Below are 23,893 nucleotides of genomic sequence, written 5' to 3' on the forward strand. Positions count from 1 at the left end.
GCAATCTCACATGTGGTTCACATGTCACATGAACATGTGAGTCAGTCAAGTGAGTCAGTCACATGAACATACTCAGTGGTGCCGGTTTTCTAGAGCTTAAGTGGCTCGGTGCTATTGATGACACCACAGTTGCTCTTAGCGATTGTGCACCGGTAACTCGCTTCCCTGATGATTAGTGCACGCTGACCGGATTTGAGGAGGAAAATGTAGAAGGGTGTGGTGGCAGCATGTTGACAATTGCTGTAGATATGGACGGCAGCCGGAATGCAGGTGGAAGGTCTCTAGGCCTATCTCTAGGTCTCTAGGTCTCTAGGTCTCTAAGAAGGTCTCTAGGTTGAGAAAGCAGCTGTACATAGATATGGCGACAATTAAGGGACTCAGATGGGCATACAGCCTGGTGTAGTAGACTGGCTAGCACACCACCAGGGCCTCAGCTATGAGGCCTAGAAGAATAAGGGGCCTGGAGTAGTTTGATGATATATACAGGTTGTAAGGAGTTGGACTTGACACAGTCCTGGACCGTATAGCATGTGCAGAACTTTTATTGAAATACCTCTCCTTGTCCATCTTCACGCTCGACACCGACTCTGAAAGTAGGCTGCAGATGCCCTCGCGCCGGTCCATGTTGAGCTGCATCGTGTTCTGCAACCGCATTTTCTCCTATGTTTCTCCTGATCGAACTGGACCTCGTGGTATTGCTGGGCATCATGCAACTTGGCAGGGAGACTTGTACGATCCCCCGCAGCCGCGCTACTGTGTCACCGCCCGGCTGTGCAGACGGGTGTGATGCTGATCTGCGATGCTCTAGTCGTCTCTGCAGCAGCTGCTTCTCCGCCTCCAGCTTTTTCAGTGTTCAGGCAATACTTCCTAAGACGCTTCACAGTTCTTGCTCATGCTTCAGCGTGCACTCTAGCCCCACTTTCGATCGGCCCAGCCGCACCTAATTTTCCTTAAGTAAACTCTGCGCTTCTAGGCGTTCTATCTTCTGCGACAACTTGTTCTCGAGCGTCCCTTGTACTTGTTCTAAGGTGCTCCAGCAGAACCTACTTGCAAAATGGTTGAGCTCGAACAAAATATTGTAAAGGCAGTGCTCTTCTTACTTGCTCTTACTTTCTTCTCCAATAGAGTGTTGCTTTAGTTACAATTATGTCGTTACGGCTTTCGCTTGTACGTTCATGTTCAGTAGCAGAACCACAACGCATGGTTCTCCTGCTGCAGTTTCTGCACTCGAATTCTGTACGTTTATAACTCCGTTTTGAGCACCCGACTCTCTTGCTGCAGATGTTTAACGCGTTTTGGAATCTGTGCTCGCGAGAGAGGAGGAAAGACAATCATTTCCCCGTCAACTTAACTGCCATCAAATTCCCTCGCACTATCCGCCACTGTGGGATTGGCACAGGGTGAGCGGCAAGCGCAGAGATGGTGGAGAGAACTGAGAGAATAGAAGGAGTGACCTTGCACGAACGCTGTACTTGTCAAGCTCGACGCACGCGAGCTCCACAATGTAGAAAATAACGCTCTAATGAAAAGCCGAAAGCACAGACACAATCATTTATCTCGGTTTAAAATTTGGAAATGGCATGCACATTATCCCCGAGCGGTTCATATAATGCATGCAGACCTTTAAACCTGCATTAGGTCCGCATGTGGCGAGCCTTTTAGATATCCCCTGTGCCAGTCAGGACACCACGCACATGCGGCTGGATTCACAGATAGTGCTGGTGCCTTACAGTTCATCGTCGGATTTGCACACACACGCCTGCTTCTGAGACTTGATGAAGGGGTCGCAGCCCAGGTTCCTGGTCAAGCTCATGAACAGGTTGGCCGTCGAGACGCACGAGTCCCTGCCGGTCACCACCTTGGTGTCACAGACGCGCTGCATGCACGCGTCGAAGGCCACGTCGCATTGCCCCTTGTCCGCCAGGCACGTGTCGTAGCAGAGGTCGTGCTCGTTGCAGCACGCCTCGAAGTCCGGGTGCGGCAGCGCCGACGCCGGCAGCCGGAAGGCCTCGGTGCCGCAGCCGTTCGAAGAGCTCTTGTAATGGGCGCGAGGCGAGGGCTTCAGGGACCGCGGGCAGTGAAACTTGCAGTCGTGGCCCCCGGCGACATCACTTTCGCGACCTCGAGCCATCGAGGAAGGCCCCAAGACGATCAGCTGCAGCAGGAGACCGTAGACAAGCGTGGCGTGAAAGGGAGACATGGCACCGTGGCTAACTTGCAATTTTATGATCACGCTTCTTCTTCGCAGTTTGTTTCTGGAACGCGCACAATTATGATGACAATGACGACGATGGTGATGATGATGGTAACAACAATATCTGTTATGGCACTTAATTGCTACTTGGTAACCGCCTTCCTTGTTTCGTGCTCAGCGTTCCGTGTTCGTGAAGCCCAGTCAAGTCGTGAAGCCTTCTTTATTGCTATTATATTTAGCCTGCTAATACACAGCTGCTTCGCAATGCTCGTTAAATTGCGCCACGTGTATTCACAATACGTTTACTGCGGGAACGTATTGTGACTGACAAGACGCAATAACGTAGGTGCGCGCCTATTTACAAAACCCCTGTAAACCAAAGTTGCCAGACCAACGTGTTCTAGTTAAGTTGCTTTCATTCAAGGTATCACTTACAACAGCATCTGAAGCAACATTTACAGTGGAAGATCCATTTTATTACTGAATATCTTTCCATCTGTTTGAGAAGCCGTTTTTTTTTTTAATCTGTCAGAGGCAATAACTTCTCATTTACAAGTGCGTTTACATAAAGAGAAGAATAAACACTTTTGGGATATGTTACATGTGCTACGAACTATTTTCTTCGTTAGCTTTTCGAGGCTTTTCTGCCTGCCTCTTCCAAAAGTATAGGTGAACTTTAATCAGCGATAAATAAACATGCCAATAGCTTTAATTACAATGCTCGGGATTTACAATTGCGAAGTGCCGTTTCGGCATCAGTCTTGACGATGATAGCAAAACTGTGTCTTCAATCGACGTAAAAAAATATGTTAGCGAGTTGAGATTTGGGCGAGCTGGTTTAGTTTCACGGTTTGGTGCAACTCAAGGGACAAAGCGTAGACCCTTGGGCCAGTTGGCGCTTCATGTAGTGTCGCTTTGAATGAGCGTCTGTCCTGTCCACACCGTTTCTTCCCGCCAGTATTCACCCTCAACGACACCTCAAGGGACGAAGTCTGTCAACCCGTTTTCTTCGCTTTGTTCCCTTGGACTGGTCCAAACCACGGAAGTAAGATATTTGGCTTGCGTGATGGCGGCTGCAACTAATCCATCAAAGGTTATGTCAACAAATGAAGTGGTTCGTGCTTGAAAGCGTTACAAATGGCGGAAATTCAATACTGAAGAAACAAGATCGAAGGCCGCGTCGCATTGCACTTCGTCCGTTATAGCACGTGTCGTAGCCAAGGTCGTGCTCGATGCAGCACGCCTCGAAGTCCGGGTGCTGTAGCATACACCACACTATTGCATGACGACACGGAGAAAACCCTCTCAGAAAATATCGTTCATTCTCTTTCATAAGTTTCCGTTCACGCTTCGTTACGGCGTGATTTATCACGTCGCGTAAAATAGTCCCGCGGTATTTCAAACACCAAGCGCACGCGAGAAGCTGCCTCGTTTGTACCACGTGAAACTGATCACTCGTTGCCAGCAATTAAATTATAAACCTTTAACCAGCGCACCGTAAGAGCAGGTATTTCGAAGGTGGAAAAGTGTTGCTAACGGAACGGCTTTTACGAGAATGGGTGTACGAAGAAAATATTTGGGATCACTGGTTCGGTACCGCTCACAGCAGCCACATTCCGATGGGGGCGGAATGCAAAAAAAAAATATGCTAGTGTACCGCGATTTTCCTGCACGTTGAAGAACCCCAGGTGGTCACAGTCCATCCGGAGTTCCGCATTACGGTGACTCTGATAACCCATCACGCAGTTTCTGAATGCTAAACCCTACATTTCTTCATATAATAAATACTATACAAACCGCACAAGTCTGTACTTTCTGTATGTACAGAAGCAATGAACGGCGCACAAAACAAACTTTCTACGTTTTCTGTTTGCGCTCTCCTTTACGTTGGCTATTTGCAAAGCATCTTACTGCCAGCAGACGAGGCGAAGAGGGACGCGCAGGCAGCCAGGTGTTATTTTGCTTTATAGGCTGTTTATAAATGAATGATGGATGGATGGTTGCTATGAGCGTCCTCTTTGAAACGGGGCGGTGAGTTACACCACAAAGCTCTTGTTACTATTTTGCTTAATGTCATACCTACCTTTTAAAAAGACCCACACAATTCCCAGGATCAACTTTTCTGAACCATTATTGGGAACGTAGTTTTTGCACCCCTCCGTTGTTTATCATCTCCCTGCTTTTCTGCCAACAAACTTCCAATCACCTCTTAGCAATCTTTTTTGCGGGCATGTCTACTTTCCCCCTGCTATCACTGAACCCCAGGGCTTCGAGGAGGGCAGAGGAGCCTAAAACAACCGCTGGGCACATATCTCTACATTCTAATAAAACATGTTCCATCGTTTCCCTAGCTTTACTGCAGCAAGCACATGATTCTTCTTCTTTGTAGTACATCGCTTTATATGTACGCGTTCGAACGCATCCTGATCTCACTTCGAAAAGAGCTTCCCTTTGATTCATCATAAAATGTTTATTTCCTAATTCCGTCTTTTTTTTCCTCTAAGGTAGTTACTCATGCCAAGTTTATTTTCCACTGCCGCAACCCATGAGATTGTCTCAGCCTCTCTCACTTTGCATTTGACTTTCTTAGTTGGCGCGTTACTTACTATCCAGGTCTCATACTTGCTGATAAGCTTCCTAGTTTTTTTCCTCTACTCTTAATGAATGTCTTTCCTAGTCATCGTTACAGAGACAATCACTCGCAACCGCGATAGCGCGCTTTGACCAAAGTTCTCTGACAGAGGAACTTATTTTAAAATACCGCCATCATAAGCCATCGCAGCAGAGGGCGACGAGGGCACTGTTGCGGTTTTTAAGGGTGACAGAATTGGACAGGCGGCTGTAGCCTGAACAGATGTTGATAGTGCGGCAAGTGTCACTGTGCTGTGCGATGACAGTATTCGGTGACAGTGACCGATTGTGATTGTGTGTCTACGCTCCTTCCTTTCCTTATCTCTACTTTTTTACCACTTTACCTCCCCGTCCCCTCTCTCCCCAGCGTAGGGTAGCCAACCGGATCTTTTTCTCTTGTTAACCTCCCTGCCTTTCCCCTTTCCTTTCTCTCTCTCTTTCTCTCTCTCTCCTAGTCATCGTAACAGGGCGCTGCATCATGGACGCCTCGCGAACTCGACTCGCTATCCTTACCATGCACTGTCGGCACATTCGTGCGCATGCGCGCATTTAAGTAGGAAGCCTGTGTGCCTCCAGGGGTTGTTATTGTTGTATATCGGCAGGCTGTGCGGCAGCTCCTGATAAGCGAATGAAGCAGGCTCTGTTGTAGGAATGCTTAATCTGCCGTGCTTCACGCTACAAACGGGAGACGGCAAGCTGTCCCCACAGCTTTTACGTCAATATGGGGCGGTCAGCTTTTAGGTTTGCTTTCAATTTGCTTGAAATATTCTCTATTTCGGCGCAGTGTACAATCTTTGCTGTGGTACGAGGCCCGGTGACACTGACGGTCACCCCCACTGAACACTGGCAGTTGACAGCTGGAAAGTTGAAATGTAATATCATAGGCGATTGGGTGAATAGTGAAAACTTTGAATGTCATCAAACATTTCTTCTTTTAAATAGATTAATGTAACTTGAGAATTTATTTGGTTTCTACGTGTACTTCGAATATGTCCGAATATCCGAGTTCATGTGATCACTGGGGGATTGCCCATCCCTGTAAACTCCGCCAGCCGTGTAAGATAATCTGGAATCGAAGTGGTATTAACACATTTCTTTCTAGTTTACAAAGCTTCATTTGTGTCTGCATGAAGGAAAACATATAATTTTTATTTTTCGTGATTTGCCCCTATATTTTGATCTCTATTTCAAGTAGAAAAAAATTTCGCATTCGACTCGAAAATTTCACTATTTCTGAACGCCCCCTAGAATCTGCTCGCAAAACAATTTCACGAAAAAAGAAAAGAAAGGCAGCATTGATTTTATGCGCAACAACGCAAACAAATCTGGGCTGAATACAGCAGTAGAGAGCGAGAAAATTTGTTGAGAATGCAACAGCCAGTTTTAATGATTTGAGAAAAACCCGTGTGAAAAGAAATCTAGAGGAGAGTAAACACGAGTACAAGTGCATGCCTTTTATTTGACGAAATGTACTTTTTGTTAGAGGTGAAAGTTGGGCTAGTCGTCGCATATTCAAGAGCTGAGACTTTAACTATCGCGAAAAATACGTAGCGTTAGAACGAGAAGCGCGCAGTTGGCCTGCAGTCTTCTTTCGCGCTGATAGGCTTTAGTGACGACACACTTGCCCCGTACATTGGCAAAAAAAAACATTAAAAAAATTCGAACGCTATACACTCCAAGAGAATGCAACTAGAACAGTGAGGACTCCACGGTTCGTCATTAGAGGTTTCGAATATTTGCGCACAACCTGCATCTAAGTTTAGCTCTTGCATCAGGAGGCTGTAGTTCGATGTCTGTCAGTCAGCTTAGTGGCAGCCGCTTTTCGCGCGGATTTCGCAGAACACGCGCCCTCGGGGATTTTTCGAGCATCTAACGCAATAATGCGGGAACAAAGACGCGAGTGCCTGCAGCTGTAAGCCACGGCGACCAGCAACGATGTAAGCGTGGCGCAAAGTCCCAAGTGGCGGCGATCAGCGATAGTGCGAATGTACCGCGTGTTATTGAATTAACGGGCCGCAGACTCCGGATTTTGCTTGGCCACGGAACACCCGCGAGCCCCCTATCGTATTTAGGCGCGTATAACCCACCTTTAGCGTGCAATTACGGCACTCTAGCAACCCACCCTTATCAATCTGTAGTGTCTAATCTAGAGCATAATTTAGAGCGCTGCACGAGGCCTCTCGTTCCCTATAACGCTCCCTACTGAACGGAAGCGTAAGGAAATGCCGCTGTTGAGTTGTTTAAAAGCGTAATTATGTCGACAAGCGTTGTAAGAAACCAGAGGCTTGCAGAGCTGCGGCGGCGGAGCTCGGTACACTAGCATTTTCTTGCATTCCGCCCCCATCGGAATGTGGGCACCGTGTCCGGGATCGAACCAGTGATCAAAGATTTTTCTCGTACACCCATTCACGAAAAGGCCGTCGCGTCAGCAGCGACAATGCTGGCAGCAGGTGGTCGGTTTCACGTAGTACAAGCGAGGCATTTTCTCGCGGGCGCTTGGTTTCCCAAATCACGTGGAACTATTTTACAGGACGTAACAAATCACGCCGAAACGATATGCGAATGAAAGCTCATAAAACAGAATGATCAACATATTTTTTTTTTCTCAGCGGGTTTTCTTCGTATGCTTATGCCACACTATAGTGTCTCCAGGAATTAAGCAGCTCCTGCATTTCTAACACTTTCAAGCACGAAATCGCTTATTTGTTGACATAAACTTTAATGCTTTAGTTGCAGTGTCACCATGTAAAACAAATATTTTACTTTCGTGGCTTGGGACAGTCTAAGGAACCAAAGCGAAGAAAACGAAACGACAAAATTCGCCTCTTGAGTTGCACTCAACCATGAATCTAAGCCAACTCGCCCAAATATCCGCTGTGCCAAATTTTTCACATAGAGTGAGGACACAGTGTTGCTCGCCTTCGAGCATCACCCAGAGCGATGCCGAAACGGTATTTCGCGATTGTATATTTACGAGCATTCAAATTAACGCCAAAATTTTTGTTAGTCATCGGTAATTGAGTTGTCACGTACACAAAATAGAGGGGCCGGGTAGAAAGGCCTGGAAGCAGCTTGACGCCATTCCCCCCCCCCCCCTTACAAGAAGAACGAACAATAATAAAGGTAGGCAGCATACATCATTGAAAATGTTATAAAATGCGTAGGAAAATGTCCATAAAGTGCTTGTCAGCAAACGCGTTATTCAATCAAAAGATATATATATATATATATATATATATATATATATATATATATATATATATATATATATATATATATATATATATATATATATATATATACACGTACCGCGAGAGCACGAATTGCCCAGTAAACATTCATGTACTTATTTGGATTGATTGTTGCTGCCAAAATAAATTCACATTTCGTCATTCAGCTTAGGGCTTGGGTGTTGGAAGTTCGCTCGCGTCTACTGGAACTACGAAATATGTTGAGCCGAGAACAGAGAAGCATCCCACCACCTTCTGCGTCCTCTGTCGGGCCACTAGCCTCAATTCATTGCCTCGGGCCCTTTCACTGCCTAGCTCGCCTACCGGCCTTCTGTGGCAGCTGACAAAGTTGACCCCGTCGATTAATTTGCACTGTCCAGTCACCAATTCGTTCCCTTCATGTCAGTATACACTTCGACTAATGCTACCTTCTCCCACCCACTTTTCTGGCGCTGTATGGGCAGCCGTCGACGCTACAGAAAGTATCCATGGCAACTTTGTTGGCTGCTTGGAACCTGTTCAACTGCTCAAAAATGCAGTGAGTGTCCTAATTTTTATTCACGTTCGTCAACTTCCAGTTACCAACTCTCTGACGTGTGATATTTACTATGATGAGTTGAAATTATATAAACTGCAGTGATACCTTGATGCTATACTTGCAGTGTTGCAGTCACCACGATATGTAAAAAAAAAGAGAAAAAAAAGTGAATGTAACTACTTTCACGAGAGGGCGTGTCATCCTTTAGTGAAGTTATTTCTAATTTTGCAGAGTAGCTTTCCACCTTTGTTATTATCGACCCATGGCTTCTTAAATTTGTGGATTAATATCCCAGCATTGTAGAATACAATGCTTTAGATTAGAGTTTGGGTAGTTATGGCCAAAACCACGATTTGATTATGAGGCACGCCGTAGTGGGAGACTCCGGATTAATTCTGACCCTCTGGGGTTCTTTAACGTGCGCCCGATGCACAGTAAACGGGAGTTTTTGCATTCTGCCTACATTGAAATGCGGCTGTTGCGCGGCTACCGTGGCCGGCATCGAACCTGCAACCTCGAGTTCAGTAGCGCGACGCCATAGGTTCTGGCCTACCGTGGGGGGGTATACAGTGCTTTGCTTCCTTAAAAGATTAGAAATTAAATATACAGCACAAGGAAAAACATCGGAAACAGTGGCAACTAAACAAAACAAATAATGTAATAATAATAAAAAAAGACTCGGCGCCTTTGTAAACATAGTAAGCCTATCTAAGAACTCTACACGTTCACTGGATTTCGTAAAGCTAATGAAGTAAAGAGTTTGTAGCATATTTGTTATATGCCAAGAGTGTCTATTCTTTCTGTCTAAAATGACTTGCAGATGAGAAAATAACGCCTCTCAAAGAGCTCTTAAACACTGGCTCCTCAAATAGACGGAGGCAAACATTTTCACTGATAAAATGAGCCTTCCGCTTAGGTGCTACTTACGATGCCGCTGCAAGTGACAGCTTGAGTGAAGGCAACGTTCCTGGATAAACGTTTTTCTAATACCTTTAGTTGAAACTCGCTCTGTCGTACATGTTCGGACATCTTCGTTTTCGCGTCTTGCCAGTGACAATACTTTCACGCAATGAACACATTGTGAGCAGGCGTGGCGTAATTCAAAGGTAAGTGTGACAGTGTGAAGCAGTTTATATTAGTCGGCTAAAGGAATAAAAAAAATGTTAACGATGCTTCCCAACATAAATCCCTCGCGAGAGCGGAGGCCACTGATTGAAGAGAGCTCCACACAGGAACCTTCCCCAACTTAAACCTACGCAGTAAAGTGTAGTCCCACCAGATACGCAGCTAACTGCCCAGGGTTCGGTCAAAAAGCCCACCTTGTATCACGCAGCACGGGGAATGCCAGCCAACTTATGACAGCAGTTCCCAAAATTGTAAATCCAAGTTCAGAGCAGTGGGAGGCACTGCTGGCCAGCGACCCTTCCGAGGACCGAATCGGTCTCTTGCAGCGACCACGCAGGGCAGCTGAGGCCGCTTAAGGCCTGGACAAAGGGTCCCACCCCTACTAAACCCAGTAAAGACTGTCCAAGAAGACCCGGCCGTACTACCACAATAAACCCTGTAAAGAGATACAAAACAATATGTTTTGATGATGATAATGATCATGATTAATGAACGAGAAACGCTGCGAACGGAACACGGAAGACTGTTACCAAGTGGCAATTCACGTGCCGTAATAGAGATCGTTGCCATCATCATCATTGTCATCATCGTCGTTGTCATCATAATTGCGCGCGTTCGAGAAGCGACCTGCGAAGAAGAAGCGTGATCGTAAGACTAAAGAACAGGCAAACAAGCAAGCTGCCACGCTGCCATGTCTTCTTTCCACGCTACGCCGGTCCACGGTCTCCTGCTGCTGGTGATCGTCTTGGGGTCATCCTCGATGGCTCGAGGTCGCGAAAGTGATGTCGCCGGGGGCCACGACTGCAAGTTTCGCTGCCCGCGGTCCCTGAAGCCCTCGCCTCGCGCCCTGTACAAGAGCTCTTCGAACGGCTGCGGCACCGAGGCCTTCCGGCTGCCGGCGTCGGCGCTGCCGCACCCGGACTTCGAGGCGTGCTGCAACGAGCACGACCTCTGCTACGACACGTGCCTGGCGGACAAGGGCCAATGCGACGTGGCCTTCGACGCGTGCATGCAGCGCGTCTGTGACACCAAGGTGGTGACCGGCAGGGACTCGTGCGTCTCGACGGCCAACCTGTTCATGAGCTTGACCAGGAACCTGGGCTGCGACCCCTTCATCAAGTCTCAGAAGCAGGCGTGTGTGTGCAAATCCGACGACGAACTGTAAGGCACCAGCACTATCTGTGAAACCAGCCGCATGTGCGTGGTGTGCTGACTGGCACAGGGGATATCTAAAAGGCTCGCCACATGCGGACTTGAAGCAGGTTTAAAGGTGTGCATACATTATAGGAAGCACCCGGGGATAATGTGCGTTGTTTCCACATTTTAAACCAAAATAAATGAGTTTGTCTGGCTTTTGGTATTTAATGCGTTAGCATTTTAGGATGCTTCACATACTTTCCAAGGATCTATCTATCTATCTATCTATCTATCTATCTATCTATCTATCTATCTATCTATCTATCTATCTATCTATCTATCTATCTATATATATATATATATATATATATATATATATATATATATATATATATATATATATATATATATCTATCTATCTATCTATCTATGTATGTATGCATCTATCTATCTATCTATCTATCTATCTATCTATCTATCTATCTATCTATCTATCTGTCTATCTAACGATTTTCCCACTTGATCACTGGGTAGACCCTGGTCGAATGGTTCACGCATCAGGCTTCTGTGCTGAGATAACAGGGTTCGAAGCCGATCATCTGATCAAGGTTGCGGAAGATTTCCCAAACACAAAGAGATTTCGTTCAGAGAAAGGCAAAGAAAGACTTGAAGAAAGTAAAATCAGATGCATGTGTTAGCTAGACAAGTACATGAGCATGAAACGTTGCGAAAAATACGGATAAGATGAATTAAAACCAAAATTAATATGCAAACATTACTTCTGCTTGTGTTCATTTAGTTTCTCTTGCAGTGCAAATGCCTGTATAGCTTAAATACGTGCTTCTATCCTGCTGCACCACGCTTGTAAACGGAAGCAGAGAAACCACAAAGACAAAAGGGAAGGAAGAACCAGGTCAGGCAGTGAAGACAAGGACTTGTGCACTAGTAAAAAAGAAAGAAAAAGAAAAGCTTTGCGACAAGGTTAAGGAAAGGCGAAAAAAAATTGCAGTAAAAAAAAAAGAAAAAAACTCGTGTGCGTTGTACCGCTAAAATGCGGTACAACGCACACGAGTTCATTTCGGGGCACACAATTCAATCGTCAGCGCTATAATAAAGCTATCTCTACTCGCACAATGTACTGGCTCTGGCTGGCTTCGAGGTCAGTGGACAGCACACTAGCCCCCCCCCCCCCCCCCCCCCTTTCGGTCATAAAGTAATGTAATACCGGGGCTTCGACTCCGTGCCCCACTGCAATAAAGAGGAGCATATTTCCCCTTGAGCGTTCGGAGAGGGTCGGCGCACCGAAAAGTGGCCGCCGACCTGAATCCATTGCAATCGATGACCTCAAAGCGCACGAAGCGCGGAGCACGACGGCTGTCGAGACAGCACGCGCTGACGACGGCGTTTATTGAAATTGATCGTCGTTGAACCCTTCGTCAGCTGCCACACGTGAACTCACTTTCTCCCACACGCACACACACTTCTAAACAGCAGTGCTATTTGGGTCATGAAGTTTCCTACAAAATTTACTAAAGGAAACGCCGGCGCTAGTGTCAACGATATAGCTCCATGTATAGCGGTTCAGCCATGATGAGAAAGATTGGAGGTACGTGGATTTTCCAAAAAAAGCTTCGTTCCTTTGATTTCCAACGGCTTTGCGGCTTTGTTGTACAATCACGTTCGACAAAATATTGCGTCATAAGTGCAACAATTCGCAATGAATATGCATGTGCGCAGATACTTATTGCGGTGATAATAATAATTATTATAGTGATAATAATGACCCTGGAATTTATCGACCAATTTCTGTTTTGAGTGTTATTAATACCGTGTTTGAGAAGGTTATTTCTATTCAATTGAAAGAGTACCTGAGCACAAACAACATTTTAATTAATCTCAGCATGGCTTCAGAACCGGTCGCTCTACGTCCTCAGCATTACTAGGGTTGTCGCAGCATATAAACGAAGCACTCCATAATAATGAATTAGCCTTAGTAATATTTCTAGACCTCAAGAAGGCTTTCGGTACAGTTATTCATTCCATACTACTAAAGAAACTTGAATACTGCGGTTTCAGTGCCAGTACTTTCAATTTATTTTCTAGTTAATCAACCGACAGTAGTTTGCTAAAATTACTAATTTTACGTCTTCGTGTTCTTTCGTTAAAACTGGTGTGCCACAGGGGTCTGTCCTAGGACCAATTTTATTTTCTTTGTGTGTCAACGATTTCCCTTCAAATGTCACATCTGCCAAAGCTGTCATGTACACGGACGATACTGCACTAGTGTTTACAGGCAAAACACTTCACGAAGTAATACAGATTGCTACTAAAGAACTAATCTGTGTTTCATCATGGTTTGGAGCAAATAAACTTACACTCAACAAAGCTAAAACTCACTACATGATTTTTCATTCTAGGCATAGTCATGTTAACAGTGCACCTCTGCAAATATATCTTGATAATAGCATTCTGAAGCAGGTGAACACAATTAAATATCTGGGCGTGACACTAGACCGTAGTTTAAACTGGAAACCACACATTGATAATATATGTTCGAAGCTAGCGCCAGCGTGTTTTGGGCTCTTAAAGGCGAGGGCATGCTTCGATATTTCGGTACTGAAAATAATCTACTTTTCTCTCTTTCATTGTCATATGACATACTGTTGCGAATCATGGTCGTCCATATTTAAAACATATTTGGATTCAATTTTGCGCTTACAAAAGAAAGCGGTGCGGATAAAGACGCTTTCTAGTCCATTCGAATCCAGCATTCATTTATTTTTGCAGGTTGAAAATACTTCCCTTTACCCTATCCTCCGAAATGAAAGTTGCTATTTTAGTGAATAACATAATATGTCGCAATCACTCATTGTCGTTTAGTATGTTTGTGATTTCTACACGAAATACTAGACACGCCACTAACATAAATTTCAATTTACCAGTTACCCGAAACACATACGGTCAAAAACTAATTCAGTATCATGGTACAAAGATATGAAACGCCTTACCGATAGAAGTGAAGAGTGCCAGTAACTTTTTATTTTCCATAAAAAGATTATATCTCTCAAAAAATAGTTAAGAATGTTGCTTTGTCTTTGTGGTGATATTTCTTCAGTAATACTATTCTATTGTTGCACTGATGTATGTTTTCTTTTTTCCCTCTTGTTTCTCATCCTGTAGAATCATGTATAATCAATACGCATTTGTTCATCACTGTCCTGATCGCCGCAGCACAAACGCATGTATACCACATGGGCCCATACTAGCCTTGGCTGTGGGCCCAACAGTTGTTTGCTTATGTCGATGTACAAATTTATGATGAAATAAATAATGTCTAATGTCTAATCATGTTTAGAACAGTATGCCTTACTCGAAAATGCAGAAAAAATAAAGCGTAATATATGACGCCACAAGAACTTCAGAAGCCGCAAGCACTATGATTAGGTGAATCTATGCACTGTCCATTGTTCCCATGGTAGTTGAGTGATCGCAGCGCTGTTCCCTTTAATAAGTTTTGTAGGGAGCTCTGTAGCTGTGGTCACGGGTTAAAAAAACTGTATGGGGTACCCCAACGTGCGTGCATTTTCAAAGTCAAAAGCCGCGCTTTTGTACGCAGCTGTCACTTACGGTAGTTTACGGTTTCCTATGACCCTTTTAAAGTGCATTGTGCTCAAGCTGGTACATTTCTTAATTTCCTAGTTCCTCTATGTTGCCTGGTGTTTTGTCAGCCAGGCTAACGCGTTCAATGCTTGGCAGCCACTGTCTGCGACAATGACAGGCAACTCCGTGCAGCGCTGGTAGAACCACATGAGAAAATACAGGATTCCTGTCCAAAAAAACGTTCAGGACGCTTCGCTCTGAGCGCCTCTGGATTTCGAAATTTGAATAGCTTTAACTGAGTGCTCTTACTCTTTCTTGAAATGATAACCGAAAACACATCGGGTTGATTTACGCGCTGGTGCAGACCAAAAGTTTCTTTTGAAGTACCACGACCACGACTTTTTGAAGTATCGAAAACAACTCTAGATCAAGGGTATTCATATAGGTTACGTAGGATGCTTTTTGAAGCATTGGTCTAGTGCAGTTTCTCTTTTTGCATGTTTTCCGTTCTTTTGATTCTCACTGTACACTTTTTTTCGAACGCATTACTAGTTGAACTCACTGGACACCATTATCCGGGATGCCCTTTCTTCATTGTCTGTTTGCGCTATGTGGCAGTAACAAGCAAAAAATCGAGTTCCTTCGTTTCCCCCTTTCTTTTTCGCTCATTACATGGCGAGGGTAGTGACTTATATCAAAACATCGGGCTCGTGAGTTAGCGTAAGGGCTTATTAGCCAGGTACCGGCTCCTAAGTTCGAGAACAGTGCAGAGCTACTTAGCGTCGAAATCAATAACAATGCATGCTGCATGTTATTTATTGCAGGCATCAATTGCAGCATATTGCAGCACATTGAACGCAATGCATGCATCGCATGTGAAGCATGCCTGGCGACAGCAATCTGCGATGCTGTGGTCAAAGCTACGGATCCAAAGCCACCCGTGCACGTCTAAAAGTCACTATCTAATATATCGACAAACTTCTAGGCATTTCTAAGGTATTAAATTGAAAACAAGGACGTCTTTATTGATGTACGAACATGTAGACATTTATATGTTGTTCCTACCTGTTAATTTCCTCAATGCATGGTCGCAGCTTACTTATTTTTACCTAAAACTCGACGCTATCGCGTTAGTTGCTTCATTTTGCCTTGCGTGAACAAGCGTCACGAAGATATATCTTGTTGTGAAACACTGTGTACCTTGTGTCAAACACCCGCTTTTTGGCCAATGACCCATAAAGGGTATGTGCCGAGATTTTCAGGGAAGCTACAACAGCGTCAGTAGAACACCGCAAGCAGATGTGGCTGCGGCTGTAAATGACTGATGTTTGCATTTCCACCACATGAACTAGGCAAGTATCCATGCTGACTATGCTGTTGTAAAATGAATGTGGATATATAAAGCACTTTCTTTGCGTACGATTATCAACGTCAAACACCCAAGGGTAAATTAGCACTTCTTTTTTTTTACATCTGCTATTGCGAACTCATCCATTCTTTTTTCAATTATTGTTATTATTGAACTACCCGTTTCTTGGGTTCTTGGCCAATCCCCCAAAGTGGGCATGGGAAACTAACATTTAGGATCTACATCCACCTGCTCGGCCGTTCCCTCTCTCCTATCTACGACGTACAGGGGCTACTACTCGTCGTTGTGGCGTAGTGGCTGTTTCGCTGCTAAGCCCGAGGTCGCGGAATCAAGTCCAGGCCGCTGCGGCCACATATCGATGCGGGCGAAATGCAAAAACATCCGTGTACCATTCATTTGGTGCACGGTAAAAAACCTCAGGTGGTCAAAAGTAATCCGGGGGCCCCCCTCTACGGCGTGCCTCATATTCACGACTTGGTTTCAGCACGTAAAACCCCAGAATTTAATTTTAAAGGGGCGACTTTTAAGAAATCTGAACGTACACGCAAATAGACGTAATCTCAAGTTCTGCAGAGAGTGAGTAGAAGGTAGTGACTTAAAGAACATCTGGTAAAATCAGGGTCCGTACTTACAAGGTCGCAATAAACCTCGAAAACGCTGGCAGGCACAATATCTCCTTATGCGGTCTGCGGTGTGTGCAGACGCATTTTTTTTTTTTTTATAGAAAATCCGCTCGATCGGCACACGGAAATATACAAGCTGAATAAAACTTTCCACAAGGTGAGAAGAGCAAGCGAGTCATTTGAACCGTGGTCTTGTAAAATTTTTAAAGCAACGAACCTGAGAACCACGAGCGGGCGCACTATACCCTTTCGGTCTTCGCAGGGATAATTTTCAGGATCTATCCATACACACATATGCGAATGCATATATGTAGCTGCCTAAAACTGCACATATATCTAGTATAGAGCAAGTTAGTCAAATAGTGTCTATCAGTATTATGGGGCCCGTAATTAACAAAGCGGCGAGAAGCCTATAGAAAGTTATAGAAGAAAGCCCTAGAAGAATGGCGCACCATCATTCGCCGTCTTCGGTGTGCGCAGCAAATATTTTTAGAGAATACATACATAAATTGCGCGTACATGAGCTGGCTTAAACTGAGAAAAATAGCAGCCTATATTAATCTTTTGAACTGTGGTAGAATCTTGAATGTGATTATTAACATAATTGCAAGGAAGCTCGAAAGCGCAGAACGCCGTCTTGAGAAACCATTTGATCCATGTATCACAATTGGTTGTATTCGTAAATAAGTTTACAAAAAAGCCTCCAAACTGGAAGGTTTCTTTCACATAAAGGTGAAGTTTTCTAGGATGGTTAAAAAATGTGCAATAAACCTCGTGCGAGCGGGCGGACGCTTCACCTGACGTCGTATGACGACCTCAAAGCTTTTATATACAGACATTTCAAAGTTCTGCAGGCTTTCGTGATGTATGTGATGGCTCCAGAGTTAGCTAAAGAATAAGTACGAAATCCTTCCGGGCCTGAAGCAGTTGTACGGCTTGTACAAGTTTTCATGGATATGCTCAAGATAACGGGTACCCCGCATGCAACGTGGCCTTGAAAGGGATGACTGTGCGTGCTTGCATCCCAAACCGAACGTTGCTTTCAAGCATCCCTTTACGCTCAGCAGTGCAATACTTCAATGCGCCACGCATGTAATAATTGCGACGACTTCGCACACATAAGCACGTGAGAAAGTTTCGTTAGTTTGATAATTGGCTTTAGGAGCTCATTGACCCTCTGTAAAGATACATGCCTTGATTGGAAAGATGTTCTCGGACACTGGAGGAACAATGCTACTGCTTCGAACTTTGTCTTAAACAAATCCCGTAGAATTTACTGCAATTGCGTATTGCTCTTGTAAGGGTGTTGATTTTCCTTTGTTTTTCTTTCATACATTTTAGTGTTCTTGTAATTTTTGAGTTCAAATTGCTCATCGCCTTATTTTTTCGTCGTTCTTTCGTTATTTTCTATCATGTACATTTATTTCATGTTTCACGTTACTTACGTGAAGTCTTTCTCTCTCTCCCCGATTATACAGGCCCACAGTCATCGATAATTTACTTCAAGACATTTAGGGGGTAGCAAAGTCTATTGGTGGTGCCATTGACAGCACATCTCTGTAGCAATTCGGACGATAGTGCCTAGGACAACGGTATTATGCTCGTCATCGCGTCCTTGTTCTAACTTCACCGAACATGTATGATGAAGCCCTACCTGTAGTAGCATAGCAGGCATCTTGCCACGCTTAGGTCCCCCATTTCTCGTTAAAGGCTATCCTTATCGAGCAGAGTGCGCCTTGTTACGAACTTGCACCGCTGCACCACGAATACGGCTTTGTGGTCCCGTAGCGCTCGTCACCCGTTTCGTGACAGAGCGTTGGTAGCGAAGACTCCGAGCCTGGCGTCGATGAGAATAACAAAAGGGACTTTATACATTATATACAGGTTATCATACAGGACATGAACGGGTCGGCACTGGGGCCGAGTGCTCACAACAAACGCGACTGTTCTCGCACGACGACGTCCGGCGAAAACGCGTTACACATCTCACCCCAGTCGGGAGCGACACTCTCTCCCGGTGGGGTCGGCAGATCCAGTTTTCGAGCGGCGTGTCGCTGCTTTTATAATCCCCGAGGCCCATTGTCACTCAAACGGCCCAATACAAAGTCAGCACACGACGGTCGTCCGAGGGGTCCAACCAGCGACCGCGCTGGCCACCCGGTTCAAAGTTCGCGCGCGCGGTGACCTCCAGGCAAGGGAGGTGCGGCGCCGGGCTGTCGGGCACACGCGGACACGTCAAAACACGCTGCTCGCCGAGGCTTCTCCCGCACGACGGCGCAGCATCTTGTCTTGTGAAGGGAGAATTATGGCGCTCGCAGGATAGATTCCGCATCTTGCAGATTCGGAATCCGGGCTTGTGGTAATGGCACAACAGCATCCCCGCCCTCAGATAAGGCGCCGGGAAGACGAGCTGCCTCCACGTGGCTCGGATGCCAGGCGCGCACGTTCGTCAGGCTCGTCCAAGTTCACGTCCAGTGTCGGGACGCCAGGGAACATCACGTGCCCAGGTCCGACTCGCCAGGACAGGAGCTCTGCTCACCACGTCGTCGCCAAGGCACCTTGACCAGCTCCGCTCGGGTCGTTCCTAAGACCTTGCTTCTCGCCACTGGTCCCGCTTGGTCGTTCTGCAGCTTGCAAAACCGACCGGCAAAAGGCAACACCCAACACGAACAAGTGCCCTCTGTCTCCCGTCAAACACCAGACAAGGCCATAATTCAAATCAACCTAACTAAATTGTTTTCCCCTTTTTTTCTCCCGCTGCAACAAGAGGCAGGTGTACGATCTAGCACACAAGGCTTAAACAATCAGTTTTCAAATCATCAACACAACAAAATAGAAACAATTATTAATCAGCAATAATAATTACAAATAGAATGGTCCCCTTGAAATCGCTTGGACCGAAAACATACTACTGAGGAAGCAAATGAGGTCATTCATTTTTGCCCCGATCTCCCTGTGAACAGGACAGGTCGTCGCGAAGTAAGAGAAGGTAAGCAACGAGCAGGAACGAGTAGGCCACTGAAAGAAGCGAGGCCTAGAATGCACGACTTAGAGCATCAGCGTTCGCGTTCAACCTTCCCTTCTTATAACGGACAACGAGGCTGTGCTGCTGTAGGGTCATGCTTCATCTCAGCAAACGGCCGCTTTTAGAGGACATGCTACTTAACCAAGTTAGAGGGCAATGGTCTGTTTCCACAACAAACTTAGAACCGGAGACATAACAAGCCAACTTCTGAACGGCCCACACAACGCAGGCGCACTCTTTCTCAGAGGTGCTGTATGCCTCTTCTCTACAACTTAGTTTGCGACTTAAATACAAAATTGGTCGTTCATGACCACTAGCATCTTCCTGGCATAGTACTGCTCCCATGCCGCGATCACTCGCGTCGCATTGAATGATGAAACCTTTCGAAAAGTCTGGTGCAGTCAGAACCGGCTTATGGCTTAATGCTCGCTTCAGCATTTCGAACGCATTGTCTTTCTTGGAGTCCCACGTCACCTTAACGGGCTCCGACTTCCGAAGTGCGTCGGTTAGCGGGCTGGCAAGGTCAGAGTAGTCTCTCACATAGTGTTGGTAATATCCAGCTAAACCTAAAAAGGCCCGTATATCCGTCTTCGTGGTTGGCCGGGGATAGTTCAAAATAGCAGCTACTTTGATGTCGGACGGTCTACGCCGGCCGCGCCCCACCACATGGCCCAAATAAGTCACTTCACCGCAACCTAGGTGACATTTAGCTGGTTTCACAGTAAGACCTGCCTCTTTCAACCGGCTCAACACGACTCGCAAGTGCTCCAGATGTGATTCCCAAGTGTCCGAAAATATGGCAACATCATCGAGGTACGGCAATGCGAACTCGCCTAAGCCATTAAGCACTCTGTCCATCAGGCTAGAGAAACAATACGGCGCGTTTTTGAGGCCGAAGCTCAACATGAGTGGCCGGAATGTTCCAAGCGGGGAAACGAAGGCGGCATAGCGGCTAGCCCGTTCCGTAAGGGGTACTTGCCAATAGCCTCTCACGAGATCCAGGGTAGAGATATAATTTGCCTTCGACACTGTCTCTACCCTTTCTTCCAGGTTCGGTATAGGATATGTCTGATCTCGGGTTATCGCGTTCAGACGCCGATAATCGACACATGGCCTCGGATCTTTTCCTGGAGCCTGGACTAGTATCAAGGGCGACGTGTAGTCGCTCTCACTTGGTACTATAACCCCCAAGTCACGCATGTGCTGAATCTCCTCAGCCATGATTTTTTTCTGCACGGGCGAACAACGGTACGGTTTACTGCGGATCGGTTGATCAGAGGTTAACTCGATGTCATGCTCTAGGACCGTTGTTCTTCCGGGACGGCTCGAAAAAACCTCCCTAAACTCTGAAACGATTCCCTTTAAATCCTCCTTTTGGGCGGCACTTAGACGCGCTTCCAACGTCAGCTGTTCCACCATTAGCTCTATACCACATCCCTTCATGTCAGCCGTCGTCAGGATTTCGGCCCCTTCCTCATCGTCAGCATTTATCGTCATGCTTATAATCGCGCGACGCTGAATGTAGGGTTTCATCAAGTTACTGTGGTAAATTTTGTTGGGCCGCTTCCCTAATTTAACTTCGTAGTTGGTATCGGAAAGCTTAGTTACAACCTTTGCGGGCCCCTCCCAATGAACCTCGAGCTTGTTTTTTTTCGACGGTCGCAGCAACATCACTTGGCTACCTTCTTCGAAGGTGCGTTTTTTTGCTGACTTGTCGTAGTATTCTTTTGACAAGGTTTTCGCCGCCTTCATGTGGCTTTCTACAAGATCTTTGGTTTTCCCGAGCCTCTGGAGGAGGTCGAGGACGTACGAGACTACATTTGGGTCGTCGTCACTGCCTTCCCAAGACTCTCGCAGCATGCGCAACGGAGTTCTTAGGCTCCGGCCATATACAAGCTCCGCGGGGCTAAAGCCGGTGCTCTCATGGGGAGCCGATCTCAGGGCGAACATAGCGGCGGGAATGCAGGCCTCCCAGTCACAGTGACGCTCAAAGCACAGGGCTCTCAATATTCGCTTCAGCACCGAGTGCATCCGCTCTACTGGGTTAGATTGCGGGTGATAGATGGAACTGTGCACTACTTTAATGCCGCATCTTTCCAAAAAAGTAGAAGTTAGGCAGCTGGTAAAGACGCTGCCATTGTCGCACTGAATCTCGGAAGGGAACCCGACGCGTGCGAACATTGAGAGCAGAGCGTCCACGACCTGGGAGGAATTTAGCTCCTTAAGAGGTACTGCCTCGGGGAACTTGGTCGCGACACACAGGGCGGTCAGAACATACCTACAACCGTTCGTTGATTCTGGCAGAGGGCCTACAATATCGATTACTAGTCGCCGAAAAGGTTCGGATATGACTGGCACCAACTTCATCGGTGCCTTCCACTTGTCAGTGGATTTGCCGATTCTCTGGCAGGTGTCGCAAGAGCGCACGAATTGTTCGACATCCTTCCAACAATACGGCCAATAAAACTCCTGAGCCATTCTAGCCTTGGTCTTTTTCAAGCCAAGATGCCCTGCCCACGCATTTTCGTGCGCGAGTTCCAGTAACTGTCGGCGATATTTCCGAGGAATCAGAAGCTGTTCATATTTGCGACCCTGCTTATCTGTATAGCGGCGGTACAATAAGCCAGATTCCTCGTAAAATGAAACCCTCTTTTTTTTCACTCCCAGTTTGACGCTCTTCATCAGATCGGCTATTGAACAATCTTCCTTTTGCTCACGAACCAGAGTTTCTCTTTCAACTGCAGCCAGCTCCTGCCAGCTGGCGGAAACCGGAGCGAGTAGGGATCCTGCGTCGCCTAACGGCGGCGTCGTGTCCTTATCGCGGCTAGCACGGGACGCGTCACTCCCAGTCACTTCCAGGACACGCTCGACCAGGCCAGCCTCCGAGCTCTGCCTCTCCGGTGCCTGCTCGCCACTCAAGTTACCCTGATCAGTCCGTGTGCCGCACCGCTGTTCGCTCACCGACTCAAAGTCAAGTTCCCTCGACAGCTGGCGCGCTTTGGATCGCGTGAGGGCCATGTACGCCACGTCGGCAAAGAATGATTTGCCCTGATCCTTCAGCAGCTGCTCCGAGCTATTTGAGAAGAGGTAGGGAAAGTGCTCCGGGAGGGCGGCAGACACAGCGGCTTCTGTGTTAAGTTTCCCAAACTCTCCTTCAATGGTAACCGTTGCGATCGGTAAACAGACACTCTCCTCCTCGGCCACTTGCCGTATCCAAGCGCACTCTCCCGTAAAATCACTCGAGGAGACGAAAGACGGGTGGACAACGTCCATAGTTGCTGCAGAGTCTCGAAGTGCTCGGCACTTCTTGCCGTTTACCTTAATTTCCCGCATATATGGCTCCAATAGTCGTATGTTTTTGTTAGTTTCCCGTATTGTCGCAAAAGCAATTTTTTCTGGGCAGCTCGCTGCGATGTGCCCTTGCTTTTTGCAATTGTAGCAAGTTAACGGCTTCCGTTTTTCAAAAGAACGCGTCGTATCGTTTCGCTGCTTGGGACCATCGTTAGCATTCTGAGATGCATTCTGTCCTTCCCTTACAGTTTCTTTGGTAAGAGACTCATCTTTCCGAAACTCGCGACGCGTGATTTGCTTCCGTTCGTCGGACTTCCCGGAAAACCCATCTCTTCTATCAGCTTTTTCTACGCGCACTGCCTTGCTGTGCAAGCTGCGGCGGGTGTAATACTCTTCCGCTAACTCTGCTGCCTTGTTTAGCTTAACCTCCTTTAGCCTATCTTGCAGCCAGAGCCGGACATCCTCATCAATGCAACGGTAGAACTGCTCCAACGCGATGCATTCGACAATTTTGTCGCGGTCGTCGTAAACCTCTTCGCCCTTCAGCCATTCCACCAGGTCGGCTTTTAGACGAAACGCGAAGTCAACATTCGACTCCTTGCCCTTTTTTGCATACCGGAACCTCTGCCGGAAAGCTTCGGGCGACAATTTGTACTTCCGCAGTAGCGCTTCCTTCACATCACTGTAGCTCTCAAACGCCTCTTTCGATAAGCAAGTTATTACGTCTGATGCCTCCCCAGGAAGCAACGCTAACAGATTCTGTGCCCAAAGGGATCGCTCAATGCTATTCCGTTCACACACGTGCTCAAATTTCACGAGGTATTTGGCTATATCCTCTCCGACGACAAAGGGTGGAAGTTGATCGCGTATTCTGGGAACATTAGAAGTGAGACTAGGCGCCGGCGAGTTATTTCGGTTCTCCAACTCTTTCATTTTAAGCTCGTGCTCACGAATCTCTCTCCTTTCCTCCTTTTCCTCCTCGCGACGTTGCTGTTCTCTCCTTTCCTGCTCGCAACGTTCCTTCTCCCTTTCCTCCCTTTCCCGACGTTCATTGATATCCGCCCAGGCCTCTGCGGCTTCCTCAGCCGTTACGTCCCCAGTCCTCATGACCTCAAGGATCGCATTCTTTC

At 46.5% G+C, this 23,893-nt stretch overlaps 3 protein-coding genes across 21 annotated transcripts in view; 2 read left to right on the forward strand and 1 right to left on the reverse strand.

The window, feature by feature from the left end:
• Positions 1–23,893, forward strand: part of LOC135914247 (uncharacterized) — a 623,773-nt gene that overhangs the window by 553,925 nt on the left and 45,955 nt on the right. The gene's annotated exons all lie outside the window — the stretch shown is intronic.
• LOC135914220 (group XIIA secretory phospholipase A2-like) lies at positions 1,538–2,384 on the reverse strand. The gene has a single exon (XM_065446969.2). The coding sequence runs from the start codon at positions 2,198–2,200 to the stop codon at positions 1,727–1,729; it is 474 nt and encodes a 157-aa protein (XP_065303041.2). The 5' UTR covers positions 2,201–2,384; the 3' UTR covers positions 1,538–1,726.
• LOC139046792 (group XIIA secretory phospholipase A2-like) lies at positions 10,311–11,070 on the forward strand. The gene has a single exon (XM_070520692.1). The coding sequence runs from the start codon at positions 10,410–10,412 to the stop codon at positions 10,881–10,883; it is 474 nt and encodes a 157-aa protein (XP_070376793.1). The 5' UTR covers positions 10,311–10,409; the 3' UTR covers positions 10,884–11,070.

The sequence above is a fragment of the Dermacentor albipictus genome, chromosome 6, assembly GCF_038994185.2.
Source record: "Dermacentor albipictus isolate Rhodes 1998 colony chromosome 6, USDA_Dalb.pri_finalv2, whole genome shotgun sequence".
NCBI classification, from domain to species: domain Eukaryota; kingdom Metazoa; phylum Arthropoda; class Arachnida; order Ixodida; family Ixodidae; genus Dermacentor; species Dermacentor albipictus.

Bases quoted from the DNA above. Each gene is read 5' to 3' on its own strand.
- LOC135914220 (XM_065446969.2), bottom strand. From the start codon at position 2,200: ATGTCTCCCTTTCACGCCACGCTTGTCTACGGTCTCCTGCTGCAGCTG.
- LOC139046792 (XM_070520692.1), top strand. From the start codon at position 10,410: ATGTCTTCTTTCCACGCTACGCCGGTCCACGGTCTCCTGCTGCTGGTG.